This window comes from Microcaecilia unicolor, chromosome 2 (assembly GCF_901765095.1).
Source record: "Microcaecilia unicolor chromosome 2, aMicUni1.1, whole genome shotgun sequence".
Taxonomy (NCBI): domain Eukaryota; kingdom Metazoa; phylum Chordata; class Amphibia; order Gymnophiona; family Siphonopidae; genus Microcaecilia; species Microcaecilia unicolor.
In genome coordinates, this window is record NC_044032.1 from 326493971 (window position 1) to 326512447 (window position 18477).

At 51.3% G+C, this 18477-nt stretch overlaps 1 protein-coding gene and 1 pseudogene across 1 annotated transcript in view; both read right to left on the reverse strand.

Moving 5' to 3' along the window:
• Positions 1-18477, reverse strand: part of DNAH6 (dynein axonemal heavy chain 6) — a 2906060-nt gene that overhangs the window by 1366860 nt on the left and 1520723 nt on the right. The window contains exon 48 of the mRNA XM_030192089.1: positions 2686-2917. Within this exon, the coding sequence (XP_030047949.1) occupies positions 2686-2917 (232 nt within the window). The remainder of the gene's footprint in view (positions 1-2685; positions 2918-18477) is intronic.
• On the reverse strand, positions 312-455 carry LOC115463974 (annotated as a pseudogene).

Genomic DNA, 18477 nt, shown 5'->3' on the forward strand with positions numbered 1-18477 from the left:
GAGGGAGGGAGCCCGCGGGGCCTCCTCCTCCCCCCTTTTTCTTCCCGAGAGGGGGGAGGGGACACCGAGGCCCTCGAGGACGAACCTGGTGGAGGTAGAATGGAGAACTGGCGGAAGGGCAGACGCGGGCAGCCTCAGGTCAGACCGCAGATAGCCGCACGCCAGGGCTGAAGGCGATAGTCCGGCCCCACGCTCGGTCCCGAGCACCCCTTGGTGAGGGCGCCCGACCCCCGCCGTGCCAGAAAGAGACCCTGCGAACGGCCCCAGCCGTGCCCTCGGCGGGAAAACGCCGAGGCGAATGATGGAACGGACAACCCTCCTCCCTGGGAGGAACCCGGGGCCGCAAGGTGCGTTCAAAGTGTCGATGATCAATGTGTCCTGCAATTCGCACTAATTCTCACAGCTAGCTGCATTCTTCATCGTCGCACGAGCCGAGTGATCCACCACTAAGATTCACGCTTTCGCCCTTATACCGGTAACGAGGTTGCGGCGGAAGGGGTGCGGAACTCAGTTTCCGGATGCCCCCCCCCCCCGCCGCCGCGGAGGTGGGTCGACGGAGACCGGCAAGAAAGGAAAACGAGCCCGGAAGCTCCGAGTCCAGGCGCTCGGCCCGGGAGCCTCCTTCCTCGGAGGCGGAGGAAGATCGCCGGCACGGGAGGGGGGGAGGAGGAGGCGGCGGGGCCCCCCCTCTCTCTCTTGCTCCTGCAGACACGGGGCACCCAAGGCGTATGGCGCCAGGGCCCTCAGCGCCCATCGCCACGGCCGCCCCACGTTGCTCGAGTCAACAAACCTCCGCTGCGCCCCGTCGCCGGGGTCGGTGCTAGGTACCTGGAACCGTCGAGAGGGAATTGTGCTCGACCGGACGGGGGGGGCTTCCTTCGTTCGGGGATGGGTAGGAGGACCGTCCAGGCGCCTGCCTGCCCGTTCGGTCCTCTCTCTGGCGCGTCCGTCCGGCGCGCCGAGTCCACCCACTTGGGGGCCCCTCCTTCTCCCTTCCACCCCAGGTCGCAGGAGAGAACCTGCGCTCCCTTGCACTTCGGGCTCTCTGGGTTCCCGGGAAAGAGCGCAGGGAGAGAAGGGTCCTACGGCCTGACCCCTCCCAGCTTCCCTCCACCTTCCCCATGGAGTGTGGAGCTTCGTCGGGCGGGGGGTCGGAGCTTCGGCCCCGACGCCTCTGGTGTCCAAGGGAGTCCGTACGGGTCTCGCAAGATGCTTCCCGCACACCTCCCCTCTCGCCTGGCCCTCCTGCACGCTCGAGCAGGGAGGCGCCCCAGGCTTTTGTGTCGGCGTGCTGGGAGAAGGCAGAGGGATCTCCTAATCTCTCGCTGGCGCGTGTTCCAGTAATGATCCTTCCGCAGGTTCACCTACGGAAACCTTGTTACGACTTTTACTTCCTCTAGATAGTCAAGTTTGATCGTCTTCTAGGCGCTCCGCCAGGGTCGTCGGCGGGGCTGATCCGAGGACCTCACTAATTTTCTGGGTCACTTCTGGAACCCTTTTTAAACATTGGTGTTACATTGGCCACCCTACAATATTCTAATACCCAATGCTGGAGCCCGGACATGGTCCAGCATTGGATTTCCTGGTATAACGCTGGCGGCAGTCAGCAAAACACTGATAACTGCTAGCTGAATATCAGGCTCTTGGTGTTTAATGAATAAAAGAAGACTATCTGTACATTTTTTTAAATCCTGAATTATATTCAATTTAAATCATGTAATACTGGGACTAATACAAATATCTGAACTCTGAAAGAGCATTATTTCTCAACACCATTGGATGTTGTATTTTAGATTTATTACTCGCCTTTTCCAAATCCAAACTCAGAACAAGTTGTGATTGGGTGCGAAATTATTTTCCTGCCCAAGTGTGCTCACAATAAGAATGATACTTGAAGCAATGAAGAATGAAATGACTTTCCCAAGGTCATACAGAGAATCAGTGGGCACAGCAGGATTTGAACCCTGGCTTCCCTGTTTTGCAACCTGTTTCTTTAAACATTCGTGTGGCTCACTCATTCTGAATGTTGACAGAGAAATAAACGATGTTAATGTTAATAAAGTCTTATTAACCCCTAATTTTCCCAGTTGGGTCCAATGCAGTGTACAAAGTATCAATCACATACATAATGATACAAACAGAACATAATAAATGAATGGAAACATTTTCAAAACAAAAATGGCTCGGGAGGAAAATTGTAAGTTCTTAAGACATCTTGAATTGTTCAACTTTTATCAAACATATAAATGGCAAGTGACTGACTCACCTGCAAATGCGCAGTAGAGACTTCCCTTTCTGTCCCGCCCTCGCGTCAAGTCGTGATGACGTCAGAGGTCGGAACAGAGAGGGAAACGGAGTCGGAGTCACTGTCGGACGCTGCCGCCTGGAAACGAACATCGCGTGCACCAACCTCCACCCTCCCCCCATCCTCGCCGCCGCTCCCGCCCTCCTCCGTATCGGGCCCCCTGCACTGACCTGACAGCGCCTCTCACCTCAGTGTGGAAGCGATCTGCTGCTGCCTGCAGCGCTTTCACACGGAGGAGAGAGGCATTGTCAGGTCAGTGCAGGGGGCCCGGCACGGAGGGGGGAGGGAGCGGCGGCGAGGAGGGTAGCTGGAAATCTCGCTCGTTTTAACAGGCTTAACAGCTAGTTAGTAGATAATGCAGTTTAGTTTAACTTACATACCTGTGTGTCAGTGAAAAGAAAAACCATATCTTTGCCTTCAATTCCTGCCATCCTATATAGCTTCCGCAGATCTTCATGAAAAGTGTCATAACTATAACCACGGCTAAGTTCTATTTGAAAGCATTTATAGCCACACATATGAGTGGCTAATTTAGTGAGAGACTGCTTTCCTGTACCTCCTACACCAACAAGTAGGGCATTCCCCCTTTCTTGACGAATCATCCTGGCAATTCTATATGAGAAACAGACAAAAATTTAAAATAATATACGTTAGCCTTTTTTTTCTTTTATAGTTACAGAAATTAATGAAATGGCATGAACAAAATCAGTCATGTCACCTCAGTATCGTTCAGTGAAAAAATATTTCTTCCCACTCGTTTTAAAATTATTACCATGTAACTTCATTGAGTGACCCCTAGACTTAAGTTATTTTTTAAAGAATAAACATTCAATTCAAGTTTACCTCTTCTACACTACTCAGGATTTTGTAAACCTGGGGTGGCACTCCTTTATTGGAAGAGACTTTTAGTGGCCCATTACAGAGGAAGTACATGTAACTATGAGGCATATTTTCAAAGCACTTTGGGAGGCTAAATTCCATAGGTTTCTATGGAACTTTGGGAGGCTAAGTGCTTTGAAAATATGCCTCAAAGTCTCCCACAGCATATAGGCAGTGCAGGGCAAAGTGGAAGGGGAGTTATCAGCCCTTAAGTCTGGAGATAGAAGAGGCTGGGGGAGGGGAGCATAGGACATACAGTTAGTGAATGTTCCAGTAAGGTGGACTCCATTGGTCTACCCAGGAAGTTTAATGTTTCAGTCACCCTGGGAGGGGGGATATTAGTTCCCCTGTAGGGTATTTAAACTTCCCAAGGCTAAGAGAAAGGGAAGGAGAGGGATGATTCTCCCTCCTCCCCTTCCTCTACAAGATACGTTCATCGCCGCTGTCTTGACTTTCTTTCATCTCATGCTGTTCTTGACCAATTCCAATCTGGTTTTCACCCTCTTAATTCAACTGAAACTGCACTTACAAAAGTTTCTAACAACCTGTTTCTGGCCAAACCCAAAGGTCTCTATTCTATCCTCACCCTTCTCGATCTATCCGCCGCTTTTGACACTGTTGATCACAGCCTACTCCTTGATACGCTGTCTTCACTTGGATTCCAGGGCTCTGTTCTTTCCTGGTTCTCCTCCTACCTCTCGCTTCGCACATTTAGTGTACACTCTGGTGGATCCTCTTTCACTTCTATCCCACTACCAATCGGTGTACCTCAAGGTTCTGTTCTCGGTCCTCTCTTGTTCTCCATCTACACTTCTTCCCTTGGCTCTCTGATATCATCCCATGGCTTTCAATGCCATCTCTATGCTGACGACTCCCAGATCTACCTCTCTACCCCCGAAATCTCAACCAGCATCCAGACCAATGTTTCAGCCTGCCTATCTGATGTCTCAACGTCATCTGAAACTTAACATGGCCAAAACCGAGCTTCTCATCTTTCCCCCTAAACCCACCTCTCCTCTCTCTCCCTGTGTCATCAGCTCGTAACCTTGGGGGTCATCTTCGACTCTTCTCTCTCCTTCTCTGCTCACATTCAGCAGATTGCCAAAACCTGTCGTTTCTTTCTCTATAACATCAGCAAAATCTGTACCTTCATCTCTGAGCACTCTACCAGAACCCTTATCCGTACTCTTATTACCTCTCGCCTAGATTACTGCAACCTGCTTCTCACCAGCCTCCCATTTAGCCATCTTTCTCCTCTTCAATCAGTCCAAAACTCTGCTGCGCTACTCATTTTCCGCCAAAGTCGCTATGCTCACATTAGCTCTCTCCTCAAGTCACTTCACTGGCTCCCTATCCGTTTTCGCATTCAATTCAAACTTCTCTTACTGACCTATAAGTGCATTCACTCTGCCGCTCCCCATTACCTCTCCACTCTTGTCTCTCCCTACACCCCCCCCCCCCTCAGATACTCCGCTCTGTAGATAAATCTCTCTTGTCTGTTCCCTTCTCCTCTACTGCTAATTCCAGACTCCATTCCTTTTATCTCACTGCACCTCACGCCTGGAATAGACTTCCCGAGCCTGTACGTCTAGCCCCGTCTTTGGCCGTTTTCAAGTCCAGGCTAAAAGCCCACCTCTTTGACACTGCTTTTGATTCCTAACCTTTACTCACTTGTCCTGTACCACACCTCTTTAATTCCCTTACCTCTTAGTTGTTCTGTCTGTTTACCTATCTTATTTAGATTGTGAGCTCTTTGAGCAGGGACTGTCTTTTCGTGTATGATGTACAGCACTGCGTATGCCTTGTAGCGCTATAGAAGTGATAAGTAGTAGTAGGATTTGGCATTTTGAATGTTTTTGAGTAGCGGTTCTCAACCCAGTCCCGTCTAGCCAATCAGGTTTTCAGGATACCCACAATGAATACGCATGAGATAGACTTACATGCACAACCTCCATTGTATGCAAATTTATCTCATGCATATTCACTGTGGGTATCCTGAAAACCTGACTGGCTAGATGTGTACGATGACTGGGTTAAGAACCCCTGTTCCAAAGCATGATAGAAAGCAGTGGGAGTAGGACGTCACTAAGAAGCTTGTGGAATTAATGTAATTTAATTTCAGGCAGTGTCTCTTCCCATATTTCTAGCAAAACCTTGAATTAAGGCTGGGTTATGGCACCCTGTCATTCATTATCAAATACATATAGATTTTTTCATCTATTTTTTATCTGATTCTAATCTATTTTAATCTAGTCATTACAGTAACAATTTTTGGTAGGCCAACATGCACTAGTGATGTGCTTTCTTTTTGGGATGAATGCTAAAATATAACAAATGAGAGTATTTGTGTTCTTTGAGCCCATACGCCAGGCCCCCTCCCTGCCCATCTTCAAATCGCTGTTTAAAGCCCATCTCTTCAATGTCGCCTTCGGCACCTAACCACTACACCTCTACCCAGGAAATCTAGACTGCCCCAACTTGACATTTTGTTCTTTAGATTGTAAGCTCCTTTGAGCAGGGACCGTCCTTCTTTGTTTAATTTGTACAGCGCTGCGTAACCCTAGTAGCGCTCTAGAAATGTTAAGTAGTAGTAGTAGTTTGAACTTTAAATGAACCAAACAGAACAGGGACTGGTTTGAGATTAATTATCATTCATTTTTGACTTAAATTGTGCCAACAGGGAGGGCAGACAAATAGGAGCCACTCTGGGAAGAGGAAAAATGCAAAAGCTGCAAAAAAAAAAAAAATAAATAGATAGAGCTCTCAGCAACAGCTACTTAACTAGGTAGCTCTGTATATGTGTCAGAAGCAAAAACCCTTGTGTTTTTAAACTGTTTCAGCTGCTCTAATTCTAGAGCCTATTAATCACTAGTAAGAGACACTTAATAGAAAGAGGTCTCTCAGAGAAAGCTAGTAGCACTGCTGCTCTACCACCCATAGAGATTGTAAATGTTATTTGCTGGGTCTCAATTTGGGTGAGTTAATACTCTGAGAATCCTCCTAAAAAATTAACAATGTGTTAGAAATTCATCTTTTTGACTTTGGGGTGAGAGCAAGCTGATACCTTAGTATAAGTTTCCATACTTGCAAACTCTAGTTTGTGCTTAGTGGTTATACAGAGGTACTAGAGTACACTTGGGATCATTTTTTGTATAGTATGTGTATCAGAAGCAAAGCAAAGTGATTTAAAAAAAAAAAAAAACTCATATCCTCTATGACTGCAGAGACAAGGGAGACTGCATACAGTATAGGTGGAAAGTTATCAAGATAACCTACCGTTAAGAAAGGCTATTTTCCTAATAACCCCAGTTAATAATAACTAGGTCTCACTGCATAAAATGGCACCTGTGCTAAAACTTCATGGCCCATCTTAACAGTAGCCCATGCTGATAACGTAATCCCATTATATACTTAGCAGAGAGAGGTCCCTCTGAGACAGCTACTCAGCTTGGTAACAATTTATGTGTTTGAAGCAAAAAAAAAAAAAACTTCTGAGTTTTAAAACTCCTTTAGCTTCTCTGATTCTAAAGTCACTGCCTGGTAATCACTAGGTGAAAGGTAATTCATAGAAAGAAGGCACTCAGAGGCAGCATATTGTTTACAATGATACCTAGACCTTTTTCTTGGGTGCTGACCCCGAAGGTGGACCCTAGCATCAGGTAACTATGTTTTGGATTGTTCTTCCTAATGTGCATTAACGTCATCTGCCATTTGGATGCCCAATTTCATCTCGTAAGGTCCTCTTGTAATTTTTAACAATCCTCTTGCGATTTAACAGCTTGTGTCATAAGCAAATTTAATTACCTCACTAGTTATTCCCATCTCTAGATCATTTATAAATATGATAAAAAGCAGCAGTCCCAGTACAGACCCCTGTGGAACCCCACTATCTACCCTTTTCCATTGAGAATACTGACCATTTAACCTTGGTTTTCTTTTAACCAGTTTTTAATCCACAATAGAACACTACCTCCCATCCTATGACTCTCCCAATTTCCTCTGGAATCTTTCATGAGATACTTTGTGAAATGCCTTTTGAAAATCTAGATGTACAATGAGAGGCATTTTCGAAAGGGACTTCCAAATTGCGATTTGGACTTCCTTGCAAAACGGTGAAATCTAGGGGCGGGGAAACCTGTATTTTTGAAACATAGTAACGTGGAGCGGGATAATCGAACGGGGGCACCCATCTCTAAGGGCGCCCATCTCTAAGGACGGCCCTGTAAAGGGGCAGGGCAACCAGTATTATCGAAACAAGATGGGCGTCCATCTTTCGTTTCGATAATACGGTCGGGGACCCCCAAATCATAAAATTTAGGTCGACCTTAGAGATGGTCGTCCCTGGATTTCGGCGATAATGGAAAGCAAGAACGTTCATCTCAGAAACAACCAAATCCAAGCCATTTGGTTGTGGGAGGAGCCAGCATTCGTAGTGCACTGGTCCCACTAACTGAATGGAAAAAGCCCTTCCCTTACCGATCCGGAAAGGAACGGACATGCATGAAGGAAATTGCATGCAAATGAGCTGCTTGCTGTTAGCTCATTTGCACATGATTTCCTTCCTAAGGAGGGGAAGCAACGGCAGTTGAGGACGTCCAAAATGTGGATGTTTCTGTGAGAAGGACATCCATGCCTTTGCTATGCGTCGGACACCCTCTTTATTTATTTAAATATTTGGATTTTGGATCACAAGTAGTAGCAGTGGGATTTGAACTGGCCACCTCTAGATTGCAAGACCAGTGCTCTAACCACTAAGCCACTCCTCCACTCCCTTGAAATTTGGCCATCCCTTGAAATTTGGCCATCCCTGTGGGGGGCAGTTGAGGACGTCCAAAATGTTTGAAAGAAGGACGTCCACGCCTTCGTTATGCCTCCACACACATACCTCCCCCCCAAGGGACCGGCATACTACCCCCCACCACCACCACAGGGATGGCCAAATTTCAAGGGAGTGGCATGGAGGAGTGGCCCAGTGGTTAAAGCACTGGTCTTGCAATCCAGAGATGGCTGGTTCAAATCCCACTGCTGATACTTGTGATCCAAAATCCAAATAAATAATAAAGAGGGTGTCAGAGGCATAGCAAAGGCATTGATGTCCTTCTCACAGAAACATCCACATTTTGGACATCCTCAACTGCCGTCACAAGGACAGAGGCATAGCAAAGGACATACTCTTAAAAAAAAAAAAAAGACAAAAGCTTTTGAAGTTGTTTTTTTCGGGGTGGAAGGTGGTTAGTGACCACTGGGGAAGTCAGGGGAGGTCATCCCCGATTCTCTCCGGTGGTCATCTGGTCAGTTCGGGCACCTTTTTGATGCTTGGTTGTGAAAAAAAATGAACCAAGTGAAGTCGGCCAATTGCTCGTGAGGGACGCCCTTCTTTTTTCCATTATTGTCCGAGGACGCCCATCTGTTCACCATGCCCCTGTCCCACCTTCGGTACACTGCTGACACGCCCCCTTGAACTTTGGTCATCCCCGTGACGGAAAGCAGTTGAGGACGGCCAAAATTGGCTTTCAATTATGCCGATTTGGGCGACCTTAGGAGAAAGACGCCCATCTCCTGATTTGTGTCGGAAGATGGGCGCCCTTCTCCTTCGAAAATAAGCAGGAAAGTAACATAGTAGATGACGGTAGAGAAAGACCTGCACGGTCCATCCAGTCTGCTCAACAAGATAAACTCATATGTGCTACTTTATGTGTATACCTGACCTTGATTTGTATCTGTCATTTTCAGGGCACAGACCGTAGAAGTCTGCCCAGCACTAGCCCCGCCTCCCAACCACTAGTCCCACCTCCCACCATCAGCTCTGCCACCCAATCTCTGCTAAGCTTCTGAGGATCCATTCCATCTGAACAGGATTCCTTTATGGTTTATCCCATGCGTTTTTGAATTCTGTTACTGTTTTCATCTCCACCACCTCCCGCGGGAGGGAATTCCAAGGCAGTTGTTGGAAGGAGGAGGAGGTGCGGTTGGAAGCTCTGCTAGTTTCCAGAGAGGAAGGGAGTGAGGCCAGCTCCTTGCCCCACCAAGCGGCAGGCCCGGGGGGAGCATGCCTCAGGAAAGGCCCAGGCTCTGGGGCCTTCGGGGGCCCGGGACCTGAGGGCCGGGAGGAGTGGTTCCCTCGCTGGGAAACCCCCAGAAAGGAGGGAGAGGAGCCCGGTAGATCGAAGGGCACTGCAACCCCAGGGCGGAGGTGTGAGCAGCGGCCCCCCCACTGCCTCGCAATATCTGGAAGGTGAGGGGGGAAGAACGCTGGAGTCGGCTCAGAAGGAGAGTTTGGAAGACCCGGAACGGGTAGTGGATGCATGGCGGCCAGAGGCTGGGGAGAGTGAGGAGAGCGAATCCTCAGATGACGATGAGGTGGACTTGGTGGAAGGCTGGTATGATCCGGACGACCCAGCAAGCAGGATAATTGCTATTGTGAGGCGCATTAAGAAGGAAGAAAAAGAGGTGGTCGAGCTGGGGAAAAGAGTTAAGATGGCGCACACGATGTGCAGGTTAGCCCCTGAGGAACATAAGCGGATGTATGAGAAAGAAGAGGCGCGGCTAGTGAAACTGCTGGCCAGAAAGGAACTGTTAGTGAGAAAGTTGAAAAGGGGCTCAGGAAACCCTCTGCAGGAACTTTATTGTAACCGGGATCGGATGTCCTCTATGCTAACACCAGGAGGTGCAGGGGGGCTGGGATCCCGGCAGGAGCAGGCAGGGGTTCACAGTCCCTCCCCGTTATCCTTCATGAGGCAGCTGGCCACACAGTCCGGTGTGGGGGAGCAAGGAACAAGTAAGAAGGAAAAACAGCAAGTCCAGATACTGGAAGTAGCAGATGGGAACATGGAGTGTGCCCTTTACACAGCGGAGGTGGCAGTACCTGGAGATGATGATGGCGTGGGGGACCAGGCGGCTGAAGAGGCACCACTTGAGGGGACGGTGCAGGTGAGCCACGGAAGGCAGAAGCCGTCATTGCTGTTGGTGGAGGAGTCCGGACGGATTGCTGAGCAGCTGGAGTTGACTGGGCATCAGAATCCTCGCCCACTACACGCGGAGGAGAGAGCGGTTGATGCTGGGAAGGCAGAGGATGGAGGCCTTCAGGGCAGTGGACACGGAGAGCGGACTGGTCACCAGTCGGCGAGGGATGATTCCTCACTGGGTGCAGAGCAGGCTGGGAGTCCTTCAGCATTGACGGGGGTCCATGAGGAGGACCCGGGAGAAGAGAGGCAATACCCCAGCGACATGTCCCCAGGCATGGAGACGGAGGTAGCAGGCCAGGAGAGCTTGGCGGTGGAGAACCCGAGGAGGGAGCAGGAGAGCCCGAGGAAGGAACAGGAGGAGCTGGCCTTTGGGAACAGTGGAGTGTCTGAGGCCCCGCCCCGAGGATTGGACATCAGAAGGAGTTCGGGGGCAGGGTGCCTGGAAGCTCCAGTACTTGACAGCATTGCACAGCTGACGAGGGACAGTTCGGCCCCAGAGCGGACCCTGGTTATCACAGGGACAAGTGTGGACGCTTTGGGGGCAAGTCTGGACGCTGTGGGGGACGATGTTCGGGTAGTAGAGACACGGGAAGGGGCTGTAATAAGGGGAGAGGGGGGGAATGGAAGGGGGGCAGGGGAGGGGGGATGGGGTTGGGGTGGGAGAGAAAGGGGGAGGCGGGGGTAGGGTGGGAAGTAGTATAGGGGGTGGGGGAGGGGGCGTTGGGGGCAGGGGTCTCGGTCTTTTGCAGCAGTGGTTCAGGGGAAGGGGGAGGGAGGACAGAGTGGAATTGGGAATATGGGCAGGGGTTTTGAGGGGTCAGGGAGGGGGTCTGGTCAGCTGCCAAAAAGGCGTAATGTGGTGCAGTTGAAGTGGGTAGGGGAGGGGGCGATGCTATCCCGGGAGTTGGTTCTGCGGCAGGTGATGGGGCTGGGATTTATCCCGGAGGATTTCTATGCCTGCATCCACCCCGTCAATGTCCCAGAATATGATTTACGTTTCCTGACCCAGAGGGGCTTGGAGGAGTTTTGGGAAAGGTATGAGGGAGTGAGGGGGGTGGGGGAATGGAGGGGTTTTAAGGCTATCCCGATTAGTCAGCCGGACCTGGTGCAGGTGACCCTGCTGGTACGTAATGAATCCCTGTCCAGGGCTGACTTGGAGTATTGGCTGCAACGGTATGCAGAGCTGCGATCCCCGTTATCCAAGTTGCCGGATCCTAGTCGGGTTTGGGCAGGGGGATGGGGAGCACTGGTCAGGTTGTGGCAGGTAGGGCACGTAGTGCAGCACCTCCTCTCGGCGGCTTTCCTTGGCCGTGATAGAATACTATGCTTCTATAAAGGACAGCCACGACAATGTTTTAAATGTGGTTCGTTCAGACATTTTAGTATGTCATGTCCTGTGTTAAAGTGTGGGAGGTGTGGGGATATTCGACATGCCACAGAGGATTGCATTTTGATTCGCTGCAATCTGTGTGGTAACCTGGGACATGTATTTAGTGACTGTCCACAGGCATCTCATAATGGGGAGGGGGAGGTAGGGAGTGAGGAGAGCGATGGGGGGGGTGGACGGGGAAGGGGTGGGGGTTTGGCAGGGGCCGGAGGCAGAGGGGGGGCAGGGGGGGCAGGGGAAGGTGGGGGAGGGGGATTGGGTGCAAGTGGTACGGAAGAAGGGGAAGGTAGGGAAGGTGGGGGGGTCGGGAACTGAAGGAGAAGGGGCAGAAGGGGTCGGGGGGGAATAGGTATCAAGTGCTGGGGGAGGAGGCAGAAGAGGAAAAGATGCGGAGAAAGGAAGGGGAACGGAAGTTGGGGAAGGCACGGGAGGGACGGGTGGGGGGTAGGAAGAAGGGGGTTCAGGAGGGAGGAGGAGAAGAAGGGGAAGGAAAGGAGGAGGAGGACAGGGGGAAGGAAGGGGATGGAGGGCAGGATGGGAGGAAGGGGAGTAAAGGAAGGCGGAGGGAGCGGAAAGTAGGGTTCGGGACCCTCCGAGGAGTTGGGGGGAGCGAGTGGAAGTGGAGGAGGGTTTGGGAGAGGTTGTGGAGGGGGGATGGGGGGAGGGGGAAGGGGACGGGGGGTGAGGGGTTGGGGTGATGAGGAGGATGAACAGGAGGATGGAAGGGGGCAGAGGGGGCGAGCTTGAAGGGGGGGATGGGGGCGTGGGAGAGGGATTGAGGATGCAGGGGGTGGTGTGCAAGTGGCCCTGGATCCGGGGGGGGGGGGAACGGGGCGGTCTGGGGATGGTGGTACAGTGGAGGAAGGAGGGTTCGAGGGGCTGACGGCTTCTACGGCTGACAATGGCAGGGCTTCTTCTGACGTTTGCCTTGCTTAATGTAGCGAGTATCGCCTCGGCTAAGGCACAGTGTCTGGCGTATGATACGTTTGCTCGGGTGCGGGCTGATTGTTTTCTGCTGCAGGAGACGCGGCTGAGGTCGCTGGAAGAGATTCGGTGAGCAAAACGGGCCTGGAGGTGGGGACCCTCGGTATGGGGGATAGCGGGGGAAAGGTATGGGGGGGTCGGGATTCTGTTTAAATCCCAGGAGGTTAACATCCAAAGAGTGGTGGAATTGGGGGTGGGAAGATGTCTGGTAGTAGATGTGATTTGGGGGGGAAGGGCTTTGAGAGTGGTGAATATATATGGGCCCCAGAGTAAGAAGGAGAGGGTGGGTTTGTTTGGGAAAATCAGGCCCTATCTCTGCACATCCCGCCAGATTCTTTGGGGGGGGATTTCAATACCATTCTTCGAAAACAGGATAGCGGGGGTAGATCGGCGCAGGTACGGTATGACAGAGTACGATTGGCAGGGATTATGAGGGAAGCAGGGTTGATCGATGCACATATGGAGTTTTGTGGGGAGGCGGAGGGGTTCACGTTCTTTCGAGGGCAGTGTAGGAGCAGAATAGATCGGTTTTTAGTGCGGCGGGGGGTGTGTGCTGGGGGGCTGTGGGTAATGAATGTGGACTTCTCGGATCATCGTATGGTCCTCCTCCGGGTTGGGGGGGGGGGGCAGCCAATAGGCCGGGAAGGGGGTTATGGCGGTTGAATCTGAAGTGGTTGCAAGATGAGAGGATACGGGAGGGTTTTTTGGGGTTTTTGGAAGACCAAGTTACGGTGCAGGGAGCCTTTCGGTCGCTTGGGGGATGGTGGGATGAGGTGAAACGACGGGCACGGGGTTTTTTCTTACGGCAGGCCAGGAAGGATGGTATGGAGCGGACGAGGTTGGGACTAGCAGTTAAACAGAGGAGGGATAAGCTGATTTCCCAGGGGGGACGGGAGGAGGAGATCAGGGAATTGCAGGACCTCTTGGAGCAAGTGCAATACAACCGGTATGCCTCCTTGGTGTACGAACGGGACTTCGGGAAGCTAGTTAACCCGGATCCCTTTGCCTGTTGTAGGGAACGACGGGAGCACAGGGTGGTGGAAAAGATGAGGGATGCTGGAGGGATTTTGCAGGAGTCTAAGGAAGGGATCCTAGGGGCAGTGGGGGCTCATTTTTCGGGATGTTTTGCTGCCCAGGGGCTAGATGAGGAATGGATGGAACATTACGTGACAGGTACCCCGGGGATAGGGAACTGGGGTCCTCAGCTTCAGGTCTTATTACGGCCTTGGACATTGGGGGAAGTGGAGGAGGCCATTGGGGCACTTCACAAGCGGTCATCGCCGGGGCCGGACGGCCTGCCGGCTGAGTTTTACCAGGCTTTCCGGGCCCGGTTGGGGCCGATTTTGTTGCAGGTGTGGGAGGCGGCCCGCGTGGAGGGGTCCCTTCCAAAGTCTTTGACGGAGTCGGCCCTGGTCCTGCTCAGCAAGGGGATGGACCCTACGGAATTGGCCAATTGGCGGCCCATCGCGTTACTCAATACAGATCGTAAGGTTTTTGCACGCATGCTATTCCAGAGGATGAGACAGGTGTCCGGGCCTCTGTTGGCGACCTCGCAGGCGTGTGGGGTACAGGGATGGGGGGTTCTAGAGGCAGCGGCCTGGGTGCGGGAGGGGTTCGAGCGTAGCAGGGAGGGGGGGGGGAGACTGTTAGTAGCCCTGGACCAGGAGAAGGCGTTTGATCGGGTACAATGGTGTTTTTTATAGAGAGTGTTGTGGCATTACGTATTCCTGAAGGAGTGGGTAGGGCAGCTACAGCTTTTGTACCATCAGGCACAATGTTTTCCCTTGGTTAATGGCTGGCGGGGGAGGGGGTTCGGAGTAGGGGCGGGGGTACGGCAGGGGTGTTCACTTAGTCCGCTGCTCTATGCCTATGCTATTGACCCCTTTGTGAGACGGGTGGAGCAGGGGGGGGCAGGGTCTGCAGGGGGTAGAGGTGGGGGGGGATAGTCGGTTAAGAGTGGTGGCGTACGCCGATGACGTCACAGTATGGGTGGCAGATCAGCAGGAGGGGGTACAGTTGTTGGGCTTGATTAGGGAATATGCAAGAGCAACGGGGTCGAGGGTGAACCGGGAGAAATCACAGAGTTTGTGGGTGGGGGAGCGGGGGAGGATTTTTGAGTTGGGGGGGGGGGGGTTCCCTGCCCCGGGAGAGCGCCTTAGGGTGCTAGGGATATATTTTGACTTGGGGGATTATGGCTTGTACAACTGGGACAGGTGTCTGGAGAAGTCCGAGAACCGGGTAAATTGGTGGAAGGGGTGGAGAATGTCCATGGGGGAACGAGTTCGGTTGATTAAGGTTCATCTGGTTCCCATCTTTTTGTTTGTCAGTTATATTTGTTTATTGCCTGAAGGCAGGTATACGAGGTTATACAGTGTTTTTTTTTCAAATGTTCTGGGGGAACCGGATGAATCCAGTGAAGAGGAACATAACATATTTGACGAGGAAGGAAGGGGGGTGGGTATGTTGAATCCGGTGTTATTTTTAGTGCATTATTTTTACAGTTTAATTTGGGTAGGGCGGTGGGACCGGAGCCGCCGGGGTGGGCACAGAGTGTGCTCCGGTGGTGGCCAAGATATTGGTCTCTCTGGCAGCAAGGGGGGAGAGTGGTAGCGCTGAGGAAGGGTGGTCCGGGTGGGGGGGTGGGCTATTACAAACTTCTGCTTAAGCTGGTGCGGGTGTGGGGGGTGTTGGTAGAAGATATTAGGGAAGGGAGGAGGGCGGTGTGGATGGAGAGGGTGAGGTCGCAGGTGTTCCCAGCACCGCTGGTGCTGCGGGATGGCCTGGATGCTCGATTGCAGCAAGGTCTGCAGTTTATCACATCTGACCGGATCCCTGTTAAATATCGGGACATTGCGTGGCTGTCCTTTCACGGAAAGCTGTATGTGCGGGGTAATTTAAAATGTCGCAAGGCGCAAGACCGAGGATGTCCGAGGGGGGAATGTGCTGGGTTGGAGGAAACAATGGAGCACTTCCTGCAGAAGTGTTCATTTTCGGGCCAAGTGGGGGACAGGGTTGCCTCCTTGCTACAGATCCCCGGGTTTCGTAGTTACAGCTATGCGGATTGGGTCTATGGCCCTCTGGGTAGAATTGGGGGTTTGGATCCGGTGACGAGGTTTGTGATCTCGGTGATCTTGCGATATTGTCTGTGGATGGCGCGATGCAGGGTCTCCCTGCACCAGGATGTCCGGTCAGTGGAACAGATCAGCTGGGAGGTGGTGGGGGAGGTGCAGGCAGTGGCGAAGTGGGAACGGGTGGAGAAAGGTAGGAGGGTGGCCGCTAGGTGGTGGGAACAGGTGAGGTTGAACCCGCCCTGAACACTATGAGGGTTTGTTGTTGTAGGTGGGTGTTCTCTGTATTTGGTTGGTGGGGGGAGGCCCTATGGTGGGATTGTGGATAGGAGGTGGGAGGGGGTTGCGTTGTGGATAGTTGTTGTTCGGGGATGAGGGGGGAGGGATGAGGGGGTGATATGTGCTGTTTGTATTCTGTTTTTAGTTTTTATAATAAAACGAGTTCTCCAAGTATCCATCACTCTCTCCGTGAAAAAATACTTCCTGACATTTTCCTCATTTCATGTTCTCTAGTTCTACTGCCTTCCCATCTACGGAAAAGGTTTGTTTGCGGATGTCCATCTTTCGTTTCGAAAATACCATCAGGGATGTCCAAATCCTTAAATTTCGCCATCCCTTGACTTGGACGTCCCTAGACAGGGTCATTTCTGATTTTCGAAACCAAAAATGTCCATGTCAGAGACGACCAAATGCAAGCCATTTGGTCATGGGAGTAGCCAGCATTTGTAGTGCATTGGTCCCCCTGACATGCCAGGAAACCAACTGTGCACCCTAGGAGGCACTGCAGTGGACTTCATAAATTGCTCCCAGGTACATAGCTCCCTTACCTTGTGTGCTGAGCCCCCCAAAACCCACTGCCCCCAACTGTACACCACTACCATAGTCCTTACGGGTGAAGGGGAGCACCTAGATGTGGGTACAGTGGGTTTGTGGTAGGTTTTGGAGGGTTCGCTGTTTCTTCCACAAACATAACAGGTAGGGAAGGGGGATGGGCCTGGGTCCACCTGCCTGAAGTGCACTGCACCAGGGTTCTGCATACTGCTGTGATGGAGCTGACATCTGAGGCTGGCATAGAGGCTGGCAATCAATATTTTGAAATATATATTTTGAGGGTGGGAGGAGGTTAGTGACCACTGGGGGAGTAAGGGGAGGCCATCCCGATTCTCTCCGGTGGTCATCTGGTCATTTTGGCCACCTTTTTGTGCCTTAGTCATAAGAAAAACCAGGTCCGGGTGAAAATGTCCAAGTGTTCGTCAGGGACATCCTTGTTTTTTCAATTATGGGTCAAGGATGTCCAAGTGTTAGGCACACCCAAGTCCCGCCTTCGCTACACCTCCGATACGCCCCTTGAACTTTGGTCATCCTTGCGATGGAGTGCAGTTGGAGACGTCCTAAATTGGGTTTCGATTATACCGATTTGGACATCCTTGGGAGAAGGACGTCCATCTTCCAATTTATATTGAAAGATGGACGTCCTTCTCTTTCGAAAATGAGCCCAAATATCAACTGGCTCACCTTTATCCACATTTGTTCACCCCTTCAAAGAAATGTAGTAGATTGGTGAAGCAAGATTTCCTTTCACTAAATTCATGTTGGTTTTGTCTCAGTAATCCATGCTTTTGAATATGCTATGTACTTTTATTCTTTATAATAGTCTCTACAGATCTGGCAGACTAAGTGGCAGACAGACAAGAAAAGGCATCCAGCCCCATGCCTCCTTAAGGAAGATTTGGTTTAGCTGTCTACTCAACATCTCTGATTAAAGAGCCCTTCAGCCCGGTTTGCCCCTCGGTTTATTGGTCCTTATCCTGTACTGCATCAGGTAAACCCTTTCAAGTATCAACTAAAATTGCCAACTAACTTATGGATACATAACACCTTCCACGTATCCTTGCTTAAACCTGTGGTCCTAAGGAAGTCAGACCAGGTACCACCCACTCTGTCACCCATAACAGAATCCGATAAAGAGTTTGAAGTTCAAGGTGTTTTAGACTCATGAGGAGTATGTGGGCAACTCAAAAACATCATAGCCTGGAAAGGGTTTGGACCTGAGGACAACTCGTGGGAACCAGCTCCACAAGTTCATGCTCCAGTTCTTCTGAGGTCTTTCCATCACTTGTTTCCTCACAAACCCAAACACCGGAACCGGGGTAGCAGGGGCTCTAGAGAAGGGGGTGCTTACTGTGACTCTAGGGCGGTCTCTCTCCACTGACCCCAGGCATCAGGAAATGCACCCACACCACACCCCAAGAGTTCCGAGGGGTCTGGGCATGCGCACCTCCTATATTTTCCCAGTCCTAGCGTATCGTACTTCACTGGGGTTGACTTCATCACAGCAGTGGATTTAATTATCCAGAGCTGCAGTTTTTGTGCCTTTGCATCTCCTTCACTACCTAGTTCCTGCAAAGTTCCTTTGTTGCCTTGTTCCTCCTGAGCTCCTTGGCTGCCTTGTTCCTGACCAGCTATCCTGTTCCTGAGGCGCTGCCTTGTTCTTTGTCGGGAAACTGGTCCCAAGAATATCCAGGGCCTACCATGGAGGCTTCAAGAACTAGACAGCAAGTCAGGAACAAGGTAAAGTCTCACAGCATCTCCGGGACAAGGCAGCTTGGTAGGGACAAGGCAGCATCTCAGGAACAGGATAGCTGGTAAGGAACATGGCAATGTATCACAGCGTCTCTGGAACAAGACAGTACCTCAGGAACAAGGTAACTGGTCAGGAATAAGGCAGCATCTCACAGTGTCTCTGGAACAAGGCAGTGCCTCAGGAACAGGATTGCTGGTCAGGAACAAGATAGCGCCTCAGGAGCAGGATAGCTGATTAGGAACAAGGCAATGTCTCACAGTGTCTCTGGAACAAGGCAGCGTCACAGAAGGAATTCGGCAGAAACA